We start from the raw sequence: 27,481 nt of genomic DNA on the forward strand, positions 1-27,481 counted from the left end.
ACCAGGAGAGCTCGATATTTTCCGCTGAAGAGAAAGGGAGAGATTGAGAAGAGATAACGAAGCAGCCTTGGTTCCCACTGTACCATAGAGTTTTTCACAAGTGTGATGCTTTTGGAGCATCCCTTAGAGAGTGACCGGCTCTCCTTAGCATCTTGTGGGAGACTGCTTAGCGGTTGTTTCTCTTTGACGGGCTGGTTAAAGCTCTTTCTAAAGCAGTAACTCCAGCATGATCACTTCTGTGGGAAAGCCAGCCTTTCAGTGTAATTGACATGCCCCATTGGCAGCCCTTGGAATAGACAGGCAGCCTTAACCTTAATGGTGCCCGCCCCCACGAGGGCACATGCTGCAGCCACTCTTGCTCCCATCAGCCCTCTCTTTGGCTTTGTCGTTTTGGTGCCTCTTTACCCTGTGAAATGGAGAACATTCCAGGATCTCCTTCCAAAGCAGAATATCAATAATGGAAGTTTACACAGAGTGACTTGGGCAAAAAAAAGTCTATATGAGAAATAGAACTATCACAAAAGAGTCGGTCTGTTTTTAGGCAATGGGAGTATTGATGGAAGGCAGGTTATTGTTCAGCGCAGTTAACAATGAAATAAAACTGCTCCATTGTAGTGGCCTATCACAAAAGCGACTTTTTTGTAGTTCAGCAAGGATTTGTAAAGTTTGTTTTATAAGGCTTCTCTTACCAGACCAGTTGTGTTTGTGTTGCCCCTTCCTTTTAAAAATGCCTCTCCCAGTACTGTGTATTTGGACTTCATGTGCACCTTCTTGTGTCTGTGTGCATTTTTGTGCCATGTCCCAGTTCTAAAGCAGTTTTCTAGCCATATGGCTGCCTAAGAGCATTCAATGAATGAAAATTACACTTTTTGCAAGTTTAGGCTGGTTGTTCAGATGTTTTGTACACAGCTGTGGCATAGCCAAATTGGTATGGAGATGTGTAGACTTTAGTTTCATGCAAGTAAGAAGATTCACTTTCACTATTATTCAGAGCATCTTGGCTTCTACGGTTTTAAAAACCCTTAACCCAAGCGACGATTGTCTGGAAACTCAAATAAGGAGTTTGGTACATTCCGAACAGAACTTACCATGTTTAGTTGTCTCCAGACAATTCACATCTTCTTCTTGCCTTATGTTGCATATATCTTTTAAGCATCCACAGGGTCAAAGGGAGGGCCGGAGCTCAGTGGCATCTGCTTCCTGTGAAGGGTTGTATTCTATGTAGTGCTAAGCAAGTCGCTCCATCAGTGCAGGGGGACTTTCCCCTCTCTTCTCCCCCCATGCTTCCCCCCATTTGTTCTGGGGGGTCCCTCAGCCCTCCAGAGCAGATTTAGGGAGGGTGTGGGGCATGCATGGCTGGAGGAGGGGGGGAGAGTCCTGTTGTGGTAGCAATAATCCTTGTGCTGATGCTGCCAGTGAGTAGGATACTGCCTTCAGTTCCCGGCACTCCCAGGTAGGGTGGGAAAGGTCCCTTGTCTGAATCCCTGGGGAGCTGCTGCCAGCCAGTGTACACAGTACTGAGCTCGCTCTGGGCACGAGGCAGCTTCCTCTGTTCCTGTGGCAGTGGCCAGGGAGACCAGGCCCCCTTGAAAGCACTTTTTTAAAACATCTTTCTTTAATGTAAATTCTTGGGGCCCTCCAGACTGCTGCTTTTTTGTGGGTGTATACGGCAACATGTCGTTTATGCATTAGCCGTGCATCTGAAGTGGATTTATACTAGTCCGTCCACACAACTTCTGTTATGCTTCTGCAGTGTTCCCGCATCATTGCATCTACTTCTTTAACTCCACCCATCCCATTGTCTATGTTCCCCCCATCCCAAATCCCCCCCTTTGCTCCCTGAGCATAAGTTAGCTGTGCTGTGATGCCATGCCACCATTCTTTCATTTAAAAACGTTTAAAGTTTTTATGTTTAGGCTGCGGTTTCCGTGTTAAACCATGCTCGTTTGCAGAAAAAACCCCATGGGACAGGAATGCCAGTATACGGCATCAAGAGGAACTATATAGGACTTGCACAACAGCCCCCCCCTTTCTTTCTGAGCATATACTGGTTGCACTAGAATACCATACCATCGTACTTTCAGATTTCACACTTTTGAAGTTTTTATATTCAGGCTTTGATTGCTGTGCTACACCATTGCTCATTTCCGCAAGAACATCCACAGGAGTGCTGGCGTCTGGCCTCAACAAAGAGTATGTAGGAGAGGCTGCTTCACAAAGAAGTGGATGCATTTTAGCACATTGCCAAGGCACTCTTGAACTGTGGAACATTAAAAGCAGGAGACAAAAAGAACTGGAACATTTGTAGTGTAAAAAAAGTTACGAGATTTTAGCAGGAAACTATGGGGCGTGCATCAGTTCCTGCGGAAGCAAGAGAACTGCCCCAAAGTGTTTGCAAGTGCAAATGGTACTGAAAGTGCGATTGCGTATAACTGCCCTAATAGCACCTTGAACATAGCTCATGCTGACTGCACCATGAAAAGGGTGTCCAGAGGCGCCTCTAAATGTTCCTAGAGAGGAAAAGCTTTGGCACATTGATTTCTGCCCATCTCTTCTTTTGTCTGTTTTGAGCCACCCTGCGTGTTCTCTTTCATGCACATGCCTGTCTTTGTGTTGCACCCTTTGGTTTAACATTAATGCTCCCCTCACCTCCATTTCTTTTCTTTTTTTTCATTCTCCTCCTTATTTGTAAACTTGCGGCAGGGTCTTCTTGGCGAGCTCATTCTCTTGCAGCAGCAAATCCAGCAGCACGAAGAGGAGGTGCGCAGAGCCGCTGACCAATACAGCACAGGTTCCTCCCAACAGAAGCGAAAGGTGATGGCTTAAAGGCACTGGGTGCTGTGCAGTTCTCTAATCAAACACTGTGATTTGATACCCACCAATGAATCCTTGATCAACTCTGGTTGTGGGCCCTAGCAGTGATTTTGCAGCAGTTCGTTGTTTGTAAAAGTTTTCTTATAGCACTGTCTTTTCAGCATGGTGATTTCCGTGGTTTTAATTTTGATCACAAAAGTGATGTTTATCGAGGGAAAGATTTGCACTAAACTTTGCTTCAGCAAACTGTTCTACTATCTTGTATATGAATATTCAGGGGAGGCCATCTCTCCTCTCTCTCTCTCTCTCTCCCTCCCTCCCTCCCTCTCTCTCTTCCTCCCCCCTCTCAATAACCAGTGCTGGGGACCAAAGGGTGCATGACTGCCTTTTGGGGCTTCCTGAAAGCACCTGGCTTGCCCCTGCTAGAAAAAAGTGGGACTCTCATTGGTCTGATTCAGCAATCTTACTGGATCTGGATCTTATGTTCTTCTGGATTTTAATTTTGAGTAGGTAAATCATTTAGGGCAGCTTTAAAATAGGGGATGGCAGGCTTTCTGGATTGTATGACCTGCATGAAATATAATAGCTCTGCTTGAGTTGACAAACGCACGTTCATGGCAGAGTGACTGCAAAACCAAGCAATAACCTTGTCGAACAGACAGCATTATAGACACATGAACTCCTTTTCAGTGGAGGCAGCTCACCTGCTCAGCTGTCAGTCAGCACATGATGATTATTTTAGATCTTTTAGGCTCCTGCCTTTGGTTCCCTTGTGTTGCTTTGTGAATGGGGACGGAATCCTCTTAAAATGCTGCCGCCTTACAATAATCAGCATGATGTCAAGGCACAGCTGTAGAAAAGGGGAACTGACAGAAGCAGAGATATCTTCAGAAACTCCAAACGCCTTTGCGTGGCCATGTTCATATGCTTCGGTTAATGCCTGGGAAGACTGCCTCTTCCATACCGCCATATACTGGCAGCTCTTCATACTTTCCCTTAGCTGAGGGGCACAGATTGCACCACCCTTTTCACCTGAGGATTGGGAACAGCTTTGCATTCATGCAATCTCCGTGTTGTATCTTCAGCTTGAAGAGAGCATCTCCTATTTGTGCAGAGGCCTGCGTGTGCCACAGAGCCATGGATTGTGGTTGTGCTAACACTGTCCACTGTGCAAACAGGGTTTATTAAAAATGTGGCAGTAGCCACAGTGCACAGACAATGAATCCTGTGCAAGCAGCACTGAAACGAGCAGGATGTGTGCAGTTGGGCGGCTTTGTCGTTCTCTGTCATTCCCGTTCTGTGCTCATTGTGCCGACTGCCATTTAGGCTTTGTCATCTGAACCTCTCGTTCTGCACTATTTAGCTAACTGATGATATGTCTGATTGGCATGCCAATGGCTGCTTCTTCCCTTGACTTAATTTTAAATTTGCAATTTTTATAAAGGGTGGTGTACTGCTTTGGACTTTGTTGTTTTTATGTTCCTTCAAGTCGATTTCGACTTACGGCGACCCTATGAATCAGCAACCTCCAATAGCATTTGTCGTGAACCACCCTGTTCAGATCTTGTAAGTTCAGGTCTGTGGCTTCCTTTATGGAATCAATCCATCTCTTGTTTGGCCTTCCTCTTTTTCTACTCCCTTCTGTTTTTCCCAGCATTATTGTCTTTTCTAGTGGATCAGGTCTTGTCGTTATGGGTCCAAAGTATGATAACTTCAGTTTCCTCATTTTAGCTTCTAGTGATAGTTCTGGTTTAATTTGTTCTAACACCCAATTATTTGTCTTTTTCACAGTCCATGGTATGCGCAAAGCTCTCCTCCAATATTACATGTCAAATGAGTTGATTTTTCTCTTACCCGCTTTTTTCATTGTCCAACTTTCACATAGATGATTAGTTTAAACAAGCTAGCTTCAGTAGGTATGATTTGATGTTGTCTTGTTTGACCATAACCATAGTTAATGTTAACCACAGTTGGTCAGTATGGATGAGACAACAAACCACAGTTAAGGTTAGGTTTTATTATCATTGGTTGAGATTTTTTAATGCTCTAATGTAAATTGTATGTTTTTATGTTGTACGTCGCCCAGAGTGGCTGGATAACCAGCCAGATGGGCGACTAATAAATTTAATAAATAAATAAATAAATAAATAAAATAGAGATGGGAATACATTGAGGTCAGCTTTGGACTTAAGGATCTAAATTTTTTTTAAAAAATCACCAAGCTCTCTTTGACATGTATGCTTGGACACTTCTCTTATAACCTGCAGTGTCTGGTGCATAAACGTTGACACCATGTGCTTCCTCTCCCAAGTTGTAAACAAGAAATTAGGGCACGCCCTCTCCAAGCAAGAGCCTCATGTCATAGGCAGGTAGTTCAGTAAAAGGCACAGTGAGCTGCCCTGTGCTTTGGTTCCCTTTCCAAAGGGAAGAGGAGTTGCCCCTCCCCCCAACAGTGGTTTGTTCTGACACACCTGGCGCCAGTAGATGGCCAGTCTGGGCATTGTCTGAGGGCCCCTGTGGTCCAGAAGGGCTCCTGAGGAACCCCTCCTTAGGCTGGGAGAGTGGAGCTCCTGCTCCGTGATCTATGCCAGGGTAGATTGCAGATCGGGAATGCCACACCCTACCCCCCATTGCAGGCAATACAGGCTTAAATAGGCCTGCCCGCCCCACCTACTTCCTGCATTGCTGTGTCAGTGTGCTGCACGTACATGCCTGCCATCACTCAAGATGGCAGTGGGGGCATCCCTAAGGAGTTGATGCCCCTGCTGCCATCTTGGGTGATGGCAGGTGTATGTGCACAGAGCTGATGTGGCGATTTGTGAGGTGGGTGGGCCTATTTAAGTCTGTCCTGCCTGCATCGGGGGACGGGTTGGGCAGCATGGCGACACAAGCCTGGGACACTCTGGTGTCTGAAATACAGATGGACTGCCTTGGTCAATCCGGACTTATGGCGACCCTACGAATTGGGTTTTCATGGTAAGGGGTATTCAGAGGGGGATTACCATTGCCTTCCTCTGAGGCTGAGAGGCAGTGACTGGCCCAAGGTCACCCAGTGAGCTTCATGGCTGTGTGGGGATTCCAACCCTGGTCTCCCAGGTCGTAGTCCAACATTCAACCCACTATGCCACATTGGCTCTGCTCTCCTCTCAACTTATTAAACAGAAAGAGTGTGTGCAAGAAAGCAAGCTGCCTTCTTGGTGGCATGAGACTCCGGAGTGCCCTCTCTGTGGAGATTTGCCAGGTGCTCTCTGTCCTGTAGACAAAAGCTGAAAACTTAATTTTATTCCAGCAGTTTCAGGTTAAAACTGACATTTTAATTTGTGTAATGCCTTAGACTACTGACCATTTTTAGCTGTTGCCTTGTATTAAAGCTGCAGTTTTATTGCATAGTTTACTATTTTATGTTGTTCGTGTCTTGGAATTTATTGGATGAAAGGCGGTATACAAATACTTCCAATAACATGGTCAACTCTTCTGTTGCTTTTAATGACAGCAGAGTGATCCAGAGTTGCTTTTACTTGATTGTTTTTAAATTTGCAGTTTTAGTAGTGGTTGTGTTTTTATCACCAGAAAAACATCCCTTTGTGATGTTGAGAAAAGTGGATGAAGCCACAACTGTAAGCCTGTAAAAACTTGGTGTGTTAATTGAGATTTTGGCTCCATGGGTGTATCTGGGTCCGGGAATTGTTCCTCCTTAGTCCTGCCTGCCTGGGTTAGTAAACCCTATGAAGTAGTCTGCACTACCTTCTTCTAGTGAATGCACAGGATCAAGGGTTCACACGAGTTCCCTTGTAACATTGTGGCCCAGCAGCGCTCCACTTGCCAAACGCTGTGCTAACTTAAGCGTGCAGTGTCTCTGAGTATAGGAGATATCCACAGGGGCAGATTAAGATACATGCCACCAAAGATACTCTTAGGATGAGGGATATATTGGCAAAATAATGGGGTCTTCACAGTGGAATAACTAATGATGTTTATTTCATACACACTCAAATCTCAGTTACACAGGTTAAGCATTCCTAGCTGTAGCCAGTAAACAGATTTAAATTCTCAAGATAAAGCAATATAGTAGAATATGTTAGGCTGTTACACAAAGCCTGTTCAATTAAACATTTGTTAGCATAAGTCAAACCTTGGAGCATACTGTTATGTAATGATATAGTCCTATAAGTCTAGACATCCTGTAATATCAATGTGTCCAAAACTGGAAAAGGATGCCTCACCTACTAAGTTCCACAGCAAAGCAAGACTTGAACTTGTGCTTTCCCCATGCAGCCATTGAGAGGTGAGGGACCATGTCCAACAGGACTGGCAAATAGGGGGGCTTAACACACCTTTTACAAGTAAAATGGAAGAACAAATGACAGGAAACGACCGGTACCCTGGGGATTTCCCACAGTTATCAGTCTGGGCATTTTAAAATTCCCATGGAGATACCTCACTCTAGTGAGCAGGAAAAGCCATAGATGGGCTCATCTCAGGTTATTCACACTCCTGGGAGCTTGGCCAGCTTCCCAGAAGTGAATGAAAAAACTGTACAGTTAGCCTGGAGGAAGGGGGGAAATGGCCTTTTTTAACCTGTGGCTTTTTGTTAACACTTATGTAGAACTCTGATTGGGAAATCTCGGATCAATATTCTATAAGGGCTGCCGGCCCATAGCACCTCCCACCCCCACATAAGCAGTATTTCCGTTCCTGCTGCTACGTGCTTTAGGGAGAGAATGGCGGTGGTAGAGATTTCATCTAGTGAAATCGTTTCTGATTCCTTTCACAAGGAGAACAAGTGGTGTAAGTAGTTGTGTTTGCAGCAGGGCTTGTTTCCCACCACCGCTCCCAAGTCAAGAGAGCAACAGGTGGAGCCTCCCTAAGTGCAATAAAACCCATGCCTAAGCTCCACACTCTGCATTGGCCTTTCCCAATCTTTGGGTCCCCGGATGTTGCTGGACCACACTTCCCATCATTCCTGACCATTTGCCATGCTGGCTGGGGCTGATGGGAGTTGTAGTCCAGCAACATCTGGGGACCCAAAGGTTGGGAAAGGCTGCTCAACACCTCACTGCTGAGATGCTGCTCCTGAGCTGAGGGTTCCTCCTATACCAATACACTGCCCACAGTCTGTCTGACAGTATTGTGATAGTGAGCATAACAGAAACCTGGTGGAATGGAGAAAACCAGTGGAACACACTTATCCCTGGATGTGAACTATATTGGAAGGACAGGGAAGGACGTACTGGCGGTGGTGAGAGAGGACATTGAATCCAGCAAGCTGGAAGTCCCACAAGAGGCAGACTCCTCCACAGAATCATTGTGGGTGGTGATACCGGGCCCCAACAGTAATATAGTACTTGGCATGTTCTGTTGTCCCCCTGATCAAGATGCTCAGGGAGGTCTTGAGATGAAAAATGAAATCGAGGAAGCATCCAAACTAGGAAATGTAGTAAAGGGTCGTTTCAACTGCCCTGACATAGACTGTGTTCCAGTCTCAACAAAGAGGCAAAATTTCTAACCCTAAATGACTGTGCCTTAGAACAGTTGGTCATGGAACCGACCAGAGGGGTGGCAGCCCTGGACTTAATCTTCAGTGGTGCTCAGGACCTGGTGTGAGATGTAAGTGTTGAACCGATTGGGAGCAGTGACCATAGTGCTATTGAAGTAAACATACATGTAAATGGCCAATTGCCAAGAAAATCCAGCATGGTCACATTTGACTTCATTATTTATTGTTATTTATGGACTGTCAAAAAGCTTTCCACAAGGTACCTCACCAAAGACTCCTGAATAAACTTAGCAGTCATGGAATAAGAGAGGTCCCCTTGTAAATCAGGAACTGGCTGAAAAACAGAAAGCAGAGAATAGGAATAAATGGGCAATTTTCCCAATGGAGAGCTGTAGAAAGTGGAGTCCCCCAAGGACTGGTATTGGGACCTGTGCTTTTTAACTTGTTCGTTAATGATCTAGAGTTAGGGGTGAGCAGTGAGGTGGCCAGGTTTGCTTATTATACTAAATTGTTCAGGGTTTGGGAAAGGGATTGGGAAGAGCTCCAAAGGGAGTGAATGGGTGGTAAAATGGCAAATGCAGTTCAGTGAAAACAAGTGTAAAGTTATACATATTGGAACAAAAAAGTTTAATTGCACGCAAGCAGACTCGAAGACTGGGTTTTGCACGGAGCTTTATTCCAGCAGTCAGTAAAAGAAAACAGCATCAGAACAAACAAGACATATCAGGATGCAGAACAGATGCAAACTGGGAATGCAAGCAGCAAGAGAGGGCTGTCACATTTATTTATTTTATTACGTTTATATACTGCCCCATAGCTGAAGCTCTCTGGGTGGTTTACAGCAATTAAAAACAATAAAAACAAATATACAAATTTTAAAACACACACAAAAAAATTTAAAAACACAATTTAAAAAACAATTAAAAACAATTTAAACACATGCTAAAATGCCAGGGAGAAGAGGACAGTCTTGACCTGGTGCCGGAAAGATAACAGTGTTGGCACCAGGCACACCTTGTCAGGAAAATCATTCCATAATTGACATTATCATGGCCAGATACTCTAAATGAAAGAGCAGTGGGCAGGCACTTTACTTGCCTGAGCTAACCCTGGCACTTTCTAGCCTTTGCGGCAAGCGGTGCTCCTTCTAGGAGTACAGGGGAATTTCTGAAGCCTCCTTTTTCCCAGTCTATGTGACCTTGAAGAAATGGTTATCTCCGGCTCTGACAAACTACTCTAATTCTTACCTCTCTGGAAGAGTCCAGTCTGTTTGCTAGAGTCTATCTGTCCAATGGCTAAGTCTGGGCTGGTGCCAGTGAGGATTCCTCTCTGTCTGTCATAGGCGAAGGGGGGTTACTGACCACCAGATTCAGAGCTACCATAGGTTTCTGGAAGCATTTATCCTGTGTTTGGCCCAGCCCCCTCCACAACATCTGGAAAGCACTATCCATTCTCCGTATCCTGCCAAAGGTTCTCCATGGAGTCTATGTCATATGTGCTCAAGGGGTCTGAACTGGCAGTGACTGACCAGGAACGAGAGCTTGCGGTTGTAGTCGATAGCTCGATGAAGATGGTGACCCGCTGTGCAGCAGCTGTGAAAAAGGCAAACACCGTGCTAGAGAACATTAGGAAAGATTTTGAAAATAAAACTGCTGATACCACAATGTCGTTATACAAATCTATGGTGAGGTCACATTTGGAATGCTGTGTTCAGTTCTAGTCGACTCACTTCAAAAAGGAAATTGTGCTGCTGGAAAAGGTTCAGAAAAGGGTAACCAAAATGGACCAGGGGAAAGGAGCAACTTCCCTATGAGGAAAGGTTGCAGCATTTGGGGCTTTTAAGTTTTAAAAAAAGGAGAGTCAGCGGTGACATGACAGAAGAGTATAAAATTATGCATGGCATGGAGAGAATAGATAGAGAAAAGTTTTCCTCCATCATAGTACTACAACTCATGGACATCCAGTGAAATTGAATGTCTTCACACAGCGTATAGTTAAACTATGGAATTCTCTCCTGCTAGAGGCAGTGATGGCCACCAACTTGGATGGCTTTAAAAGAGGATTAAATAAATTCATGGAACATAAGGCTATTGATTGGTACTAGCCGTGATGGCTATACTCTTCCTTGATAGGTGAAGGTGGTATGCTTCTGAATGCCAGTTGCTGGAAACCTCAGGAGGGGAGAGTGTTCTTGTGCACAGGACCTGCTTGCAGGATTCCCATGGGCATCTGGTTGACCACTGTGAGAACAGGATGCTGGACTAGATGGCCCACTGGCCTGATCCTGAAGGCTCCTCTTATGTTTTTATGATCTCTGTGTAGGCCCCTTAAAACTAGCATACAGTTGTTTCATGAAACTGAGCAGGTGTCAGCTTATCCTCAGACAAAACAAAGGCTGGCAGCATTCACTCTGATCTCCTCTGACGGACAAACCATTAGCACAGACACAAAAAGATGGTGGAGCCACATTGGCCATCGGTGTACATGGAAAGCCCCAGGGTGGTTGCCCTGAGGAAGCCAGTGTTTAAAAAAGTGCCAACCCTTTCCGCAGCTGGATGACATGGAGAAAGGCATGTTGTAGAGGAGGTGCCTGCAGTCATGCTGAAACGTGTGCTGTGAGTGAGTAAATGAGATTAGATGAGAACAAATTAATTTGAGTTTGAACAAGGCAATTAGTTTCCCCACTTACCTCCAAGCACAACTCATGAGCCTTGAAATTCACCAATTCTAGGTGGTTGTTTTTTTGAGAATGCTAAGGCAAGTACATTAAGTGCCAGTTGAACTCGTTTTGTTTTTAATTTCTTCATTAAAACTGGGTCTTTTACATGCAAATATGCGGTTTAGGTTGATTCCTGTTTTAAAGTGGCCTGTTTCTAGCTGCCCCTTTTTCACAGTCATTATTTATTATTTATTTATTTATTTTTAAAACTTATATACTGCCCGACTAGCAATAGCTCTCTGGGCGGTGAACATAGATACAATAAAATAGAATATAATACAAAAAACATCACAGTCTAAAATCAAATATCACAGTCTAAAACAGCAAAGGCTCAGAATCAAGTTTCAGACATTACAATACATTAACAAAAATTGAAATTAAAATTAAAATGCCTGGGAATAAAGGAAGGTTTTAACCTGGCACCGAAAGGATGACAGTGTCGGCGCCAGGCGGACCTCCTCAGGGAGACTATTCCACAGTTTGGGGGCCACCACTGAGAAGGCCCTTGATCTTGTCAACACCCTCCGGGCCTCCCTATGAGTCGGAACCCGGAGGAGGGCCTTCGTAGCAGACCGTAGTGTACGAGCCGGTTCATAGCGGGAGAGGCGTTCCGACAGATATCGAGGTCCCGCGCCGTATAAGGCTTTATAGGTTAGTACCAACACTTTGAATTTGGCCCGGAAGCATATTGGGAGCCAGTGCAAGCGGGCCAAGACAGGTGTTATATGCTCAGACCGCTTCGTTCTTGTTAGCAGTCTGGCCGCCGCATTTTGCACCAGCTGTAGCTTCCGAACCGTCTTCAGAGGTAGCCCTACGTAGAGCGCATTACAGTAATCCAAACGTGAGGTTACCAGAGCATGTACTACTGATGTAAGGTCCTCCCTACTCAGGTAGGGACGTAGCTGGGCTACCAATTGAAGTTGGTAGAACGCATTCCGTGCCACCGCGGCTACATGAGCCTCGAGTGACAGGGAAGAGTCTAGAACGACTCCCAGACTACGAACCTTATACTTGAGAGAATTGTCAGTCCTTCGTGTGCTGTTGGCAGGTGCCATCTTTAAGATGAGTTTGTGGTCTCCAGCCCATCTGCAAGGAAGTAGATTGCTTGCCATTCATCTCTTGGGAAGTCAAAGCTCCTCTACTAAGATGCAGTACAGATGTTCACTCTGTCGTCTTGTGGTGGGTAGCAACTGGAAAGTTGCAAACTAGGTGCTTTTCCATGTTGAGGTGCTTCTTGCTTCAGAAAGGTTATTTTCCAGTGAAGTGGTTTGTGGCCCTTTCCACTTACCTTTTCTGGAATAAGAACAGAAACACAACTGTTAAGTTCATCTCTCTTTTAAAGCAGCTCTTCAGAAAGTTTTTTTAATGGAGATGTGCTAGAAATTTTTTCACATATATTGAATATAATGAAAGTTTGTCACATTGGACACCAGAATGATTTGAAAATGGAAGTGGACTGCCTTCAAGTCGATCCCGACTTATGGCGACCCTATGAATAGGATTTTCATGGTGAGCGGTATTCAGAAGTGGTTTCCCATTGCCTTCCTCTGAGGCTGAGCGGCAGAGACTGGCCCACGGTTACCCACTGAGCTTCATGGAAGTGTGGGGATTCGAACCCTGGTCTCCCCGGTCGTAGTCCAACACTCTAACCACTACGCCACACTTGCTCTCCCAGAATGATTTACAGTTAATTTATTCAGTTCCACATTGCTGTAATGTCTGTGTAGTTTTGCCCCAGCTGAAACTCAGTGAGGCATTAGTGGAGTGGGAAGTAAAATTTGCAATGATAGGAGACGGTCCTTTCCAAAATCTGTGGTCTGTACATATCCTGGCACATACGTTCCACCACATTTGTTTTTTTTTAAAAGATGTCATAAATTTTTTTGGTGTTTTGTCCCTTGTTTGCCACCCTGGGCTCCTTCTGGGAGGAAGCGTGGGATATAAATTTAATGAATAACAATAATAATAATAATAATAATAATGTGAGGACATATATGAGACCTGCTGAGATCACAGGGACTTCAGCAGAGTAACCTTGGGCTTGGTGGCAGCTGGAACCTTAAATCTCTGTTTGTTTACCAAATGCTGTACATGAGGTTACCTTGTCATTCTGGGGGTGTAAATAGATTCATGTCATGCTGAACTTTTAGCATTTAAAAACTTTGCCTTTTGTTTCAAGTTGAGGTGGATGAGTGTATCAGATACAAGTATGAAAGAGGTGCTTCCCCCCGCACACACACAGAGTTTCCATCTCTGAGCCAAACTATCACATTGACACAAGAACTTGATTGGATGGTTCTTGTGAAATAGATGACTTTTTTTAAAAAAAACCTCATGGTTTGTGGATTTATTGTCTCCTGGACATAAAATAAACCAAAGATGTTTATGCTTATGGTTCTTCCAGATTCCTGACAAGGAGAAGGTGGATCAGCTCCAAGAAGAACTTCTGCGCACTCAGGTATGGTATCCATGCTGATATTAAGGCTGAAATTCACATTAGTCAGATGAATTGCAAAAACAAGAATCATCTTATTCACTGTGAATTTGTTGTTTTCCAGGGCTTAGATATCCACCTGGCCCCGTATAAAGGGTCTAGATAGATTTAATGTTATGTCTAATATATAATATTTAAAAGCTAAAGCAGCCAGCTGTAACTTACATGGGTGTGAGACCAATCACATGGGAGATCCTCATGGTTGGCTCCAGCCACGTGGCTGAGCCATTTCTGTGCAGCCACGTGGGAGTGTCACATGGGGAAATAGGCACAAGCTGCTCTTTCTACACACGAAGAGGAACTAATTACATCCTCTAAATGGTGGGTTACATGTATAAATGTAGTTCCATTGTTCAAATTGAAAAGACGTCTGAGAATCTTTTCACCATTTCTTATTCTATCTTCTTCTTTTGGTTCGACCAACTTCTTGCCACTCTGCCCAGTTTTAATCATGCTTCCCCAGGAAGTCACAGTCCCTCCACCCAATTCAGTGAGGGTTCTTCCTAGGAAACATGCCTATGGTTGCAGCCAAAGATGGCATGTCTTTCATTAAATTTCCTTAGGTCAGAGTCCCTTGACTTGTATCTGAAGAAGCGCAAAAGGAGTAGGCTGGTTGTTTGTTTTAGGGATGTGTATCCCACCTTTCTCCCTGCCTCCTTTCGTCCCTTTTGTCTGTTGGCTTCCTGTGTCTGCTTTTAGATCGTACGTCCCTCAGGGCAGGGCCTTGCCAAAAGTGTTCTTTGTAAAAATGCCATGTGTTCATGGATGGTGTTGTATAAAATCAAGATATCCCCAGGGTTCTCTCCTCTGACCCCATTGTCAGTTTAATTACATGCAACAAAAACGTCAGGTATCTTCCTCTTCCCCAGATTCCAAAACTGCTAGAATCTGCCGCTTTCTTTTAATGTCCCATTTCAATAAGAGAGGCTGTAGCAGGATTCAGTTGTGATGTGCACAAATCACTTTTTTTTACAAAAAAAAAATTGTATTAAAAATTATCATTCTACCTTTCCTCTGAGTGATGTTTTAAGGAAGCAAAGAGTTTCCCCTGTGGTTAGATTCTTTGGCAATTATGCTGCTTGGGCAGATTTGGTTCAGGAGGGCAGCAATCTGTTAGTATAGAGACCTCTTTCCCTTCCCATTATTCTCCCCTCCGCCATCCCACAGTCTACCGCCTGATTTTCAGAGTTGCATTATTGTTTTGCAGTTGAAATATCAACGGATGCTTGAGCGTTTAGAAAAGGAGAATAAAGAGCTAAGGAAGATTGTACTGCAGAAAGATGACAAAGGCATTCATCAGAGGAAACTGAAGGTATAACATGCATACAAAATTTGCACAAAACACTCCAGCTTTCCTACCTCCAGATCTTCTGTTTCATCATTGCTCATCTGTGCTAACACCTTTCAGCAGTAGCTTTGGTTAGTTAATACATTATTTTGGTCAATAAAACCATTTCCTTGGGTAATAGGTGTTCCCTTTTTAAGAGAAATACCAGTTTTGGATTCTGTGGTAATGTGATAACCTGGATAAAGTATAAGGTATAGCATGGGCTTCCTTTAGGAAGAAGGGTGGGATATACATTTAATCCTAAATAAATAAATGTCTTGCCATAATTGGTCTCATAGATTAGACTGCAGTGATAGGTGAGCAAGCAGCAGCCCATTTTTTGAGGCTGCAAGAAGACTTTCTTATGCTTTCTCTCTTTCTTAGAAATCTTTGATTGACATGTATTCTGAAGTCCTGGATACCCTGTCGGATTATGATGCTAGCTATAATACCCACGATCATTTACCTCGGGTAAGTTGGTGATGAGTATTCAACAAATTTGCATTTACAGTAAAGGTTGAATATCCTCCAGTTCATCCAGGAGCAAGAGAAAGAGCTTGTGAAGTCTCAGCACTGTTGAGAATACCCATTTAATTTTTGAACAGTGGACAGGCAATATTTGATCTGATTTGGGGACATCCTAAGTAAAATATAACTTTTCTGCATGGAATGGAAACGGACTGCCTTCAAGTCGATCCCGACTTATGGGCGACCTATGAATAGGGTTTTCATGGTAAGCAGTATTCAGAGGTGGTATACCATTGCCTTCCTCTTTTCTGCATACTTCTCCATAAATATAGCTGAATCTTCTTTGAATTTAATCTTCTGAAAAGCTTCATTCCCTTCCCCTCCCCCCCAAAAAAGCCCCAAAGGAAGCCAGTTCCTGATATAAAATCTAGGGTGGCTGTTAAAATGTATGCTTTGTCACAGCTAAGGGGGACACACTCGTTTCTGTTAAAAGCCAGTGATGGACTATTTTCATTTCAAGGTTGTAGTGGTTGGAGATCAGAGTGCTGGAAAAACCAGTGTGCTCGAAATGATAGCTCAAGCCCGGATCTTCCCTCGAGGCTCTGGAGAAATGATGACTCGTTCACCCGTTAAGGTGAGCATTTTGAAATAATAGTCGTGTGCCAAAGCCACCAGGGTTCAGGAAGAAAATTTATCCTTTCAGAAATGAATCCTTCACCCTTCTTGTAAGGCCACTGTCTGTTATCACAAGCATCATTACCTGCTGCTGCTTCTCCCCTTTGGCTCTCAGGTCACCCTCAGTGAAGGTCCTCACCACGTGGCCATGTTCAAGGATAGTTCTCGAGAGTTTGATCTGACCAAGGAGGAGGATGTAAGTCTGAAGAAATCGGTTTTCTTATCAAAGTACTAACCTTGTTTTGCCGCATCCCATGACTTGAAAATGTTGTGCTGTGTGTAATTTGTGTGCTTAATTTCGTTTAAAGCAGCACCACAGCAAGCAGTGTAACAGCGGATGTTGAAATGCGAGTGTGCCAGCGTGTGCGTACGTTTGCCTAAGAAAGCAGGCTTTTACCCTGCATCAGCATCACTGAGACTGGAGACTTAGTAAAATAAGAAAAGCTACTTTATTTATAGAAATACATAAAGGCATACCTTGTTCTAACTAACTAACTAAGTTGGAGGCGTAACGCCCAGTTGGGAGTTAGCCCCATGCTAGGAGAGAGCAGAGACAAAGGGATGTCTCCTCTGTCCCGGACAGAGAGGAAAGAAGGTGGAAAGGGCGGAAGGAGGAGGGGCAGGTATAAAATAAATAAAATAAGCTTTCCTAAAGACATAACAGTCTAGTGACAGAAAGAAATCAGTCAGAGCATCACAGGTAAAGGTAAACAAGCCTAGCTCTACCTCCCTTCTGGAGCACAAACAAAAGAACAAAACAGGAGTTGCTCTTGCCCCACTTCCAACAAGACAACTCAGTGATCTGGGTGGGCGGGTGGGAGTGAGGGAATTTCTCCATCGTGGAGACTCCCTGGAGAGTAAGCTGGAGCTACTCAGCACCAGGGTTTAAAATATTACATTTTTGCTGGGTGGCTTTCCTGATTGTAAAATGCCACGTATCTTTTGAAGAGTGTATATGACCAGTGACCAGGCTGTTGTGTGTCCAGCAGAGTAATATTACAGTATGCTACTTTTGAAAATTAATGGAAACCTGTAAACATGTACTGAAGGCCTTACTCTAAATTCGAACTGTCTCATCCACTTCAGAGAGCTCCTTTGTGCCAAGGCCCTTTCTATTGAAAATTTAATGTTGAATAGCCAGAGAATGTTTGTAAACGTTCCGTGCCATTACAACAATTCTCCCAGTCAGTAGGGGTGGGTAATAACTGCGCTGAGCCTACTGCAAACTTTGCCACTTCTCAGAGCTCCTGTGCGTCTCGCTGCCTCCCAGTATTGGCCAGTAGGCTGTCCCATAGGCTTAATATGCTGCTCCTTCCAGATCGGGTGTTATTGTTATTAATATATATTCCACATCTCTGTATTAAGACTCAAAGCTGCTTGCCAAGTAAAGTCAAACAATAGAATTACAGTTAAAAATACAGTAACAATATAAACAAAAACAAAATAGTAGCATTGAGAATAAAACAAATCATGGGATCCTAACTATTGGGAAGCAGCAGAGCATTTCCGTCTCAGATGCTTCCTGGAGTAAGTCTTCAACAGAAGGAGCCAACTGGTTCTCCTGGGGGGGAGGGGATTCCAGTCTTGGTGCAAGCACCGAAAATGTCCTGCCTCTCATAGCTCTCCACCTGATCTCCCACATTGACAGGCCGGAGAGCAGGGCCTCAGAAGCTGCCTTTAAGCTTGGGCGGCTTCATATGAGAGAAGGCAGTACGTGAGGTAATCTGGTACTAAGGCGTTTAGGTCTTTACTTGCCTTAACTGGGCACGTTAAATTGCATCCAAAAACAAAATTAGCAGCCAGTGTAAATGCTATCAAATTGGAGTTATGTTCTCCAGTCATTGGACTCCCATCAAATTCTGCCAGCCTCAGTTTGTAACAACTCCTGTCTGCGAACTCTTGACTTTGATGTCAATTTAAGGAGGTGCTGCTTGGCAATAGGCCACTGTCACCCTCATGGAGGAGGCGACCCATCAGACCCCCAAGCATGGCTGAATGAGCAGTGATCTATCTCCCTGTTACTTTTTGCGGGTTCCTGTTTGCAAGTACGGAGAGGGAATTCTACATGATTGGAATTAATTTGCTTTGTGCATCTGGTCTCTTTCATTGGGGGTGGGACAGATATGTGCCTTGAACATCCTCCTACCTGTCTCTTAAAATAAATAAGATAGACAAAATCGGAGACACCTGCTGACCCAATGAAGAGTTTGTTTTCTGATTGTGAATTCTGATTGTGTTTAAACAGCTTGCAGCTCTGAGGAATGAGATTGAGATCAGAATGAGGAAGAGTGTCAGTGATGGCTGCACCGTCAGCTCTGAGGTAAAGCCTGGCTGTTGACTTCCTGTCTCTGTCCCTGTATCCCAAGGAATTGTCCCATAGAACTAAGATGCGTAATCCTGTCCTCATCCAATAGTTGTTTGTGACACAGAGAATATTCCATTGGTTGTTCTAACCATGGTTTTTTTCTTCTGCCTTTTTTTCTTTACAAAGAAAGCTCTTTGACATGGCAAACCCTCTTCTTTGATTTCTTTTGCAGACCATCTCCCTCAGTGTTAAGGGCCCTGGCCTGCAAAGGATGGTGCTGGTAGATTTGCCAGGTGTCATCAGTGTGAGTATGCTTTGCTTGCGAATTTCTGTCAGGGCCACCAGCATTGCCAAGGGGATTGTGTTTTGCCATGGGCCCTGGGAGACGGGAGCTCATCTCCTAGTTCATCTGCTGGTTGGCTTTGAGGCTTCACTCCCTCCGTCTGGTTGGGCACTGTGGGGAACAGCATGCTGGGCTAAATAGACCTTTTGGGCTGATCCAGCCAGGGCTACTATTACGTTTTGATGAGCTTCCCCTGGAGAATAGTTCAGCCCTGGAACCGGCTACCCAGAGAAGCTGTGGAATCTCCTTCCAAGGAAAAAGCTGGTCATGTGCCTGTCAGGGATATCTGATGCATCAGCTTCTTCCCAGGTCCGTGATACTGGCTGTTCTTCTTTTCCCACTCTCCCTGGTCTGTTTTCACAGACGGTGACCTCAGGGATGGCTCCGGACACAAAGGAAACTATCTTCAGCATAAGCAAAGCCTATATGCAGAATCCTAATGCCATCATCCTTTGCATTCAAGGTAAAGGAGGAGGCCAGATAGTAACTGGAATGGCCTGCTCTCTTGGTTTACGAAACCCCTGCAGTTGCACCTCTTGTTCATTTAGGTTCTTGGGAGAGTGGTTTGTGAATGAAGACCACTCCTGCGCCTTTGTGGTCTGGATTTAGAAGGTGGGGTGGGACAGAGGAATGGCTCTGCCTTTATGTTGGGGGTGGATTAACTGGCCTCTTCTGCTACTTGTTTCCAGCTTTGTGGCACTGTTGGTTAGTTATGTTTTCTAAGCCCCAGAGTTGAGTAATTATACATATTGACGTGAGTTGTTTAGATCCTGCCTTTTTTCCTGAAAATGATTCACATATTCTGCAAGGTAATGGCAAGTTTGGGCTTTTGTTTTCTTTCCAGATGGGTCTGTGGATGCAGAGCGCAGTATTGTCACGGACTTGGTCAGCCAAATGGATCCTCAGGGCAAGAGGACGATCTTTGTTTTGACAAAAGTGGACCTTGCAGAGAAAAATGTGGCCAGTCCAAGCAGGGTGAGGAGGAGGAAAATTGATTTTGTCCAACAGGCACTGTTGGGGCCACCTGGGAGGGCAGGAAAAGAAATCTCTGCTGGAGGATCCCCAAGGGTGGTGTTCTTTTGAGAACTGGGGAGAGCCTTCTTGTGACAGCCGCTAAGTTGTGGAACTCCCTCCCTCCCCACAGAGGCAAATTCACTTTAACTTTCGTTATCTGCTGAAGATGCACCTCTTCACTTTGGCTTTTGACACTTGAGAGATATATTTTAGGACCCTCTCTTTGTGAATGTAATTTGTTTACATTACATAGAGTAGAGTTGGACGGGGCCTATAAGGCCATCCAGTCCAACCCCCTGCGCAATGCAGGAATCCAAATCAAAGCATTCCCGACAGATGGCTGTCCAGCTGCCTCTTGAAGGCCTCCAGTTTTAAACTGTTTTAAATTTTGTATTAATAATAATATTGCATTAATTGCTGTGAACCGCCCTGGGATCTACTGATAAAGGATGGGTAATAAATTTGATGGTAATCATGATAACTGGCTTTCCAGAAGCACTGGGAATAATTAGATGGCTCCTATTCTCAATAGAAGTCAGGTTTGCTCTACAGGTATGTTTGACCCTGATTTTCCGAAGTGATTGATAATATTCACTAATAGGGAAAAAAAAACCTTGCAGTTTAAGAATGTACCTATAGCCCACAGATATTTCTATCAAACTTTAAAAAGCAGGGAAATTGGGCAGCTCTAGTGAATGCACCAGGGGAGCAGGAGACCTGAACTCCTCTCTGAGATATTGGACTGCCCTACAAATTGGTCAAAATGCAAACACCATTTGGGTTGGTCTTTCACAATCCAATTCGTCATCTGTCGGGAATGCTTTGATTTGGATTCCTGCATTGAGCAGGGGGTTGGACTTGATGGCCTTGTAGGCCCCTTCCAACTACTATTCTATGATTCAATCCACTTCCTGTGTAGCTTAGAAGAAGTTGGTAACGTGCCTCTGAGCCTTATGGTAAGGAAGGAGGAAGGAAGGAGCAAGAGGCAGGGGATAAGAGGGGGGAGGAGGAAAGGGAGGGCAGGTTTGATCATTTGCATGCTTTTTGAGTTCAGTGGGATCTACCCCTGTGCAGTCATGCTTAGGATGGTGAAACTGACCTGGAGAAGGGGAGGGGAAGGGAGGAAGGGGGAGGGGAAGAGATTGGGTGGCTGGGTACTTGACAGAGGGGAAACCCCTTTCCTTTCCCAAAGGAAAACACTGTGAACAGTATCATTGCTTTTCAGCATTTCCCCCCGCCTTTTTATTCTACAGCAGGCGTATGTAGTCTCTCACCCAAATTTAAACCAAAGCTGTCACTGGCCACATCCACCCCAGACCTTTATTCCACTTTAGACAGTCATGGGTTCTCTTAAAGAATTCTGGGAAGTGTAGTTAGTGAGGGGTGCTGAGAGTTGCTAGGAGACTCCCGGTTCCCCTCACAGAGCTTCAATCATAGCGGCTGACTGTTAAACCCCTCTGGCCACTGGAGCTGTGTCCAGGGAATAGGAGTCTCCTCTCAGCACCCTTCACAAAGTACACTTCTAGGATTCTCTGGGGGAAGCCATGACTGTCTAAAGTGAAATCAAGGTCTGATGTGGTTGTGGCCCCCTGATTACAAGCAGCTGTGAGTCTGGCATTTAGAACACTGACAATTGGTTCTTAATGAGCATGCCAGGGCTTATCATTGATTCAGTGCTAAATTTCTTAAATTAATTAAAAATCAGCTAGGCATTTTTTTAACTTTTAAACTGCAGAAGATGAAGGTCAGAGTATGGACCAAGGTCAGTAATAGGATTACAGGTACTCTGTGAACATGGCTGATTTTTAATTAATTTCAATAAATTATGAAAGTTTGTCGAAAAACTTCCTAACTGTTAGAGCCATATAACAATGGAACCAATGACCTAGAGAGGTGGTGGGCTCTCCGACACTGGAGGCCTTCAAGAGGCAGCTGGACAGCCATCTGTCAGGGATGCTTTAATTTGGATTCCTGCATTGTGCAGGGGGTTGGACTGGATGGCCTTAGAGGCCCCTTTCAACTCTACTATTGTATGATTCTATGAGAACACTGACAGAAAAAAGTCGAACAGTGATCTTTCTCTCTTTTTACACTTTGAACTCTCAATTCTTTCTGGCTGTTTTGTGTATTGCCATGAAAACTTAGAGGGTTGTTAAGCAAACGTTTCTGAGTTCAGGACTGTAAGTTTTGTAAGGTTTTGTTTTGAAATGAGCTTATGGGAAGCATCAGAACCTTCTGAGCCAGACAATGCCGGCATAAGAAGACACTCCTTTAGGAGGCATTTAAAACTAGCCGCTCTTTCTGCCTCATGCACTGCATATGGGAGGGAGTTCCTGGTTCCATGATCGCTCAGAGAAGGATACGACCATATCCACTGAAGATAGTAGGGAGATGAAATCCAAACAAAAATATCTACCTGTGCAGACCCAAAATCAATCTTGGCCTTTATCGACGACATCTCTACATCCGTTATCACAACGAGAGAATTCAATCTCTAGGACACTTTCTCTTACACCAAATAATGCTCGAGTTTCTCTCCCTGCCGTGAGGGACTCAATATGACATTGTCCAGTTCTTTCTTGGAATATAAGGGGTTGGTTAAACAAATTCAAAGAAGAAAATTTGTCAACATTTTTAGCTGATTTTAAAATTATATGTCTTCAGGAAACTTGGACGTCGTCAGACGTCCTAATGCAGCTAAATGGCTACCAAGCTTATACCCTACCAGCGATTAGAGTCAACAACAAAGGAAGGGGTAGTGGGGGCCTTTGTATCTTTATATCAGATGATTTGGCAATATCTGTTCAAACTCTTGCCCCAAATTGTGACCAATTCGTTCAGAGTGTAAGGTTAATTGCCCCCCCCATAGGAGATCTTATAATTATAAATGTATATATCCCACCAGATGTGGCTAGAAGTTTTACTCCTGGCTGTACCTGGGATTGCCTCTCTGAGTTTCTATCTTTTGTAGTACATCAATTTCCCACTTCCAAAATTCTACTCTCTGGAGACTTTAATGCCAGATTAGGGTCACCGGACACTGAGGGGATGTCTACGAACCAGGGCCCAGACTTTGATTTCTCTATGATTCCCAGATATTCGAAAGACCAGGTCGTAAACAAGCAAGGAAAAAAATTGATAGAAATTACTCATTTATATCAATTGGAATGTCTACATGGCTCCCCATTAGATTTGACTAACGGTGCCTATACATGTTTCCTCGGTTGGGGCCTCCGTAATAGACTACATATTTGTTTCAAGAACATTACTCCCAGAGGTTCATATGTTTCAAATACTTGATAGTATTTTCAGTAGTGGCCCCCGAACTGTGGAACAGTCTCCCTGATGAGGTGCGCCTGGCGCCGACGCTACTATCTTTTCGGCGCCAGGTGAAAACCTTTTTATACTCCCAGGCATTTTAAAGTGTATTTTAAACAGCATTTCCGTATTTTGGATGTTGTTTGGTTCGTTATTGTTTGTTTGTTTGTTTTTTATTATTTATTGTATTTATATATTGTGCTTGTTTTTATCTTTTTGTACACCGCCCAGAGAGCCTTCGGGCTTAGGGCGGTATATAAATTAAACTAAATAAATAAATAAAATAAATAGAACTGAAAGTGACCATTTTCCTACCCTGACGACACTTAGTTTAAGATACCATTCACCACCTGCTATCACCATAAATTTGGAGGATTTACAAATAACCGAACGTAGACTTCGATGGTCTACATCCGTAAATCTCTCTATTTCTCAATTCCTGAATAGTGACCCTATGCTTTCCCTTAGATATGAAATCATGAATTCAGAGATTGATATATATGCTTCCTATCAAGCCATTATCTCCCACCTTAGACCTCTTCTGACAACAAAAGGCTGCCCTAAATAATTATGCCCTTTGAAAAAGAGGTGGCATGACAGGGACTGTAAAATGGCTAAACGTAACCTAGTATATTTTGCACGTAGGTTTATAAGGGATCCATCTATTTACACCCGTGAACATCTTGTCTATCTACGCTCCTCCTATAAGGTACTATTAAGACAAAAAAAGGCCCTATTCGCGAACAAACAATGGCAACAACTCACTCAAGCTCAGCGGGAAGGAAATGATCATCTGTTCTGGGAAATAGTTATGAGTGGGTATAGAGTGGGTAACTATGTTACAACTGTCCAAATTTCTGCTCAAGAATGGAGAGCCCATTTCAATCATCTCTATTTTTCTCCGACTGTAGTGGGCGATATATTACCGGCATTCAATGCGATAAATTATTGCTGCTGGCCTCCAGTTACTGTAACCCAAATACAAATGCTGATTTCCTCTTTGAGAAAGGTAAAGGCCCCTGGGGAAGATATGAGCCCACCTGAATTGTTTATCGGTTTTTCAGATTGGTGGGCTCCGATCTTAGCTAAACTTTTTACCCAGATAAATAACACAGGTATAATACCAGAGGGCTGGAGGCAGAGCATAGTTTTTCCCATTTTCAAAAAGGGACGGAGACAAGACCCAGCTAATTACCGCCCAATTAGCCTTATAGACGTTGGAGCGAAACTTTATAGTAAATTCCTTCTACTCAAATTACAGGAGTGGGAAGCTGAGAACTCGATTATCCACCCGGAACAAGCGGGATTTAGAAAAGGACAAAGCACTATAGATCATTGCTTTACCCTATATTTTTTAGCCAGACAATCGATAAACGGACCTACAAAACATCTTTATGCTGCCTTTATCGATTTGGCGACAGCCTTTGATTCAATTGATAGAGAGCGCTTACGGTCCAAACTGGCAAGCACTAATATCGACAAACGCCTTTTACATTTAATTAGGGAATTATATTCGAATAACACCACAGAAATAAGAACAGGAACCTCCTTCACCGATCCTATATTAGTGAATAAAGGTGTAAAACAGGGCTGTCTATTAGCTCCTTTTTTGTTTAATTTTTACTTAAACGATACTGTATCTGAGCTTCAGGATCCATCCTTTTTTGCCCCTTCATTGGGAAATAGAAAAGTTACAATTCTTTTATACGCAGACGATATGATTTTATTATCCCTCACCCCAGTTGGACTAAGGAGATTATTGACAAACTTGGACATGTATTGTAAAAAGGAGCGTTTACAAGTTAACTGCCAGAAAACTAAAATCATGGTTTTTGGAAACAGATATAGACAGCACAAATGGTCTATGGGAAATTTTCCTATAGAACAATGTCGCTATTTTAACTATTTGGGGATATGGTTTCAAGATAATCTTTCTTGGAAAAGACATTTGAATGCTACAAAACAATCAGCAAATAGGGCGGTGGGAGCATTACTCAGTTGTTATAGGTCTGTGGGGGGCTACCAGGCGACCGCTGCATTGAAAATATATCAGTACAAGGTACTATCCCAGATCTTATATGGAGCGGCAGTCTGGGGATGGGATGCTTTTTCCTTCCCTTCTCTCGAAACCGTTCAAAATAATTTTATAAAACAACTTTTACACTTACCTCCTGGCTCCCCCTCAGCCTTTTTGCACTCTGAATGTGGCTTACTACCAATTAGTGCACATATACACATGACCTTATTAACATACTGGTCTTCTTTAAGCAATACATCTACTAAGATCCTAGCGAAGGCCTGTTTTGTGCAGGCCATGGCGACTAGATATTGGAATCAGAGATCCCTTAGTATCTATAAGCATTACCATTTTACTTCTGATTCTCCTACCCTACTTGATAAATCTAATATTCGTGCACAGATTACACAACGCTCCACCTGGATAGATAAAATAGCCATCCTTAATTCCAAGTTCTCAAAGTGGTTTCATATATATAAATGCGACCATATAAGAGCGAACTATCTGTTGAATCTCAATTCGGTACATCTAAGACATGCATTTACTGCTCTTAGATTCCAGACCATGCCCTCTGCTATAATTACAGGTCACTACCTACAAATTCCATGGGAACAGCGCTGGTGCATTTGCCGCTCAGGGCAGGTGGAAGATCTGTTTCACTATTTATTCGATTGTCCCCTATACAAACAACCAAGATCTATTTATCTGGACCCTGTGATTAATAACCTGGGAACTTCTGATGCTTCACAAATTATTGTCTTTCTCCTCTCTGATAATGATCCCCAAATTACTAATATGGTGGCCCATTTTGGCTTTGCTGCCCAAAAATTGAGAGCTAAATTCCTGAATGACTTTGAATCTTAGAGATTTTGGTTAGGATTCTGGTTATTTAATCTATGTACCATTACTCTCTGAGTTTTAATATGTTTTTAACTACTTTGTTTTAACTTTGTGATGGCTTATGGCCTGGCAATAAACTTATTGGATTGGAGTTCCTGGTAAGGGTGGGTGCCGCTATTGAGAAGGGGCCATATGTGGAACAAGCCCACCTATGAGCCTGGGAGTTTCTCTGACTACAGCACCAATGCATTTTCCTTGCAGAAGTCAGCAAACCTTTTTGTGCCTTTTTTCCAGTGAATGTGTGTGTGGAACTGTAAAAACAAAAAAGTGATTTATGGCTTGTGACAGGCAATTAGCAACAGGGGAGCTAATCTAAGGTGAACATTCTGGACAAAACACCAAGATCTCTTCCACGGTGCATAATTGAGACCTCTGTGACTCCCACTTGGCACGTCCTGAGCTTTTGAACAAAATTATTCTGTCCCTTTTGGTTTTGCACAGTTTCTGTGATGTATTCAGTATTTAATCCATTGTTTAAACAATTCTCAGTCTTGCATGTAAGAGTTTTACTTAACTCTTTTGTTTATTTAACTTGGGTTCCTGCATTGAGCAGGGGGTTGTACTCGATGGCCTTGTGGGCCCCTTCCAACTCTACAATTCTAGGATTCTATTATTGCTCTTGTTTCTTTTTTTACTATTGCTCCTTATTTGTAAAGTTCAGTGCAAATAGTCAAAGCGTGCATTGACACTGGGTTGTTGGGGATTTTTAATACCAGATTTAGAGCCCCAGAACCTGATTCGAGCTAGCCTTAATTGACCTTAGCCAGGCTGCATTCCCCCTGCGCCGTTCCCCCCCCCCCGCTCTTTTTTACTGTACTTTTTTATGTATCACTTTACTGTTTGTGTAAAGGAAATCGGAGAGTCCCTGGAAGATCAGCTTTACTTCTTTCCTCTTTTCATAGATCCAGCAAATAATTGAAGGCAAACTCTTCCCAATGAAGGCTCTTGGGTATTTTGCAGTAGTTACAGGAAAAGGTAATCCATATTTGGCTTTTGGCCAGCTGTTGAAGGTTCATTACAAATACTGGAGAATGTTTAGTGAGAGAACTTATTATTTTATGCAATTCTATCTGCAGGGATTTTATATGCAAAATACTAGACAAAGAAATAATGCCCCTGCTTAAGGGAATAGTTTATTAACTTATGGGAACTGGCAACTTGAGTAAACCTGGGATTCTTTGGGTTTGACAAGGGGAAAATAAAATGAATAGATGTGAGCAAGAATGGGCAATGTTTAAAGAAATTTGGAACGGTAGATCTGGAGTGTGTGTGTTAGAATTCTTTCTCAGTGTTATGAGAACACATGGATATGGTGGTCCCTAAAGAAAAGATCTTAAATATATACATCAAAAGGTCCACACAATACCTTTCTCCTACCAACACTATCAACTATATTAAATATGTTAAGTATGTTGGTTTCTTTTTCCTTTGTCCTTTTTTCTCTTTTTCATTCATGGATATTGATATTTTAGCCTATAATATTAGGTTGATTCATAATCTGATGTACTCCTGTAAACTGTATGATTATTGTTTGGTTGTTTGCCTGGTTTCATTTGAGTACTTGTATTTTCCATGTACTGATATATACAT

General features: G+C 43.4%; 1 protein-coding gene across 4 annotated transcripts in view; it reads left to right on the forward strand.

The window, feature by feature from the left end:
• Positions 1-27,481, forward strand: part of OPA1 (OPA1 mitochondrial dynamin like GTPase) — an 83,566-nt gene that overhangs the window by 13,629 nt on the left and 42,456 nt on the right. For 2 of the 4 annotated variants that reach the window (XM_061637637.1, XM_061637638.1), the window contains 11 exons: positions 2,704-2,814; positions 13,435-13,488; positions 14,732-14,836; positions 15,236-15,322; positions 15,840-15,953; positions 16,110-16,190; positions 18,240-18,314; positions 18,532-18,603; positions 19,006-19,105; positions 19,487-19,617; positions 26,794-26,866. In XM_061637637.1, the coding sequence (XP_061493621.1) occupies positions 2,704-2,814; positions 13,435-13,488; positions 14,732-14,836; positions 15,236-15,322; positions 15,840-15,953; positions 16,110-16,190; positions 18,240-18,314; positions 18,532-18,603; positions 19,006-19,105; positions 19,487-19,617; positions 26,794-26,866 (1,003 nt within the window). The remainder of the gene's footprint in view (positions 1-2,703; positions 2,815-13,434; positions 13,489-14,731; positions 14,837-15,235; positions 15,323-15,839; positions 15,954-16,109; positions 16,191-18,239; positions 18,315-18,531; positions 18,604-19,005; positions 19,106-19,486; positions 19,618-26,793; positions 26,867-27,481) is intronic. The other 2 variants (XM_061637639.1, XM_061637640.1) reach the window with 1 other exon arrangement.

Source organism: Rhineura floridana, chromosome 7 (genome assembly GCF_030035675.1).
Source record: "Rhineura floridana isolate rRhiFlo1 chromosome 7, rRhiFlo1.hap2, whole genome shotgun sequence".
Classification (NCBI taxonomy): Eukaryota; Metazoa; Chordata; class Lepidosauria; order Squamata; family Rhineuridae; genus Rhineura; species Rhineura floridana.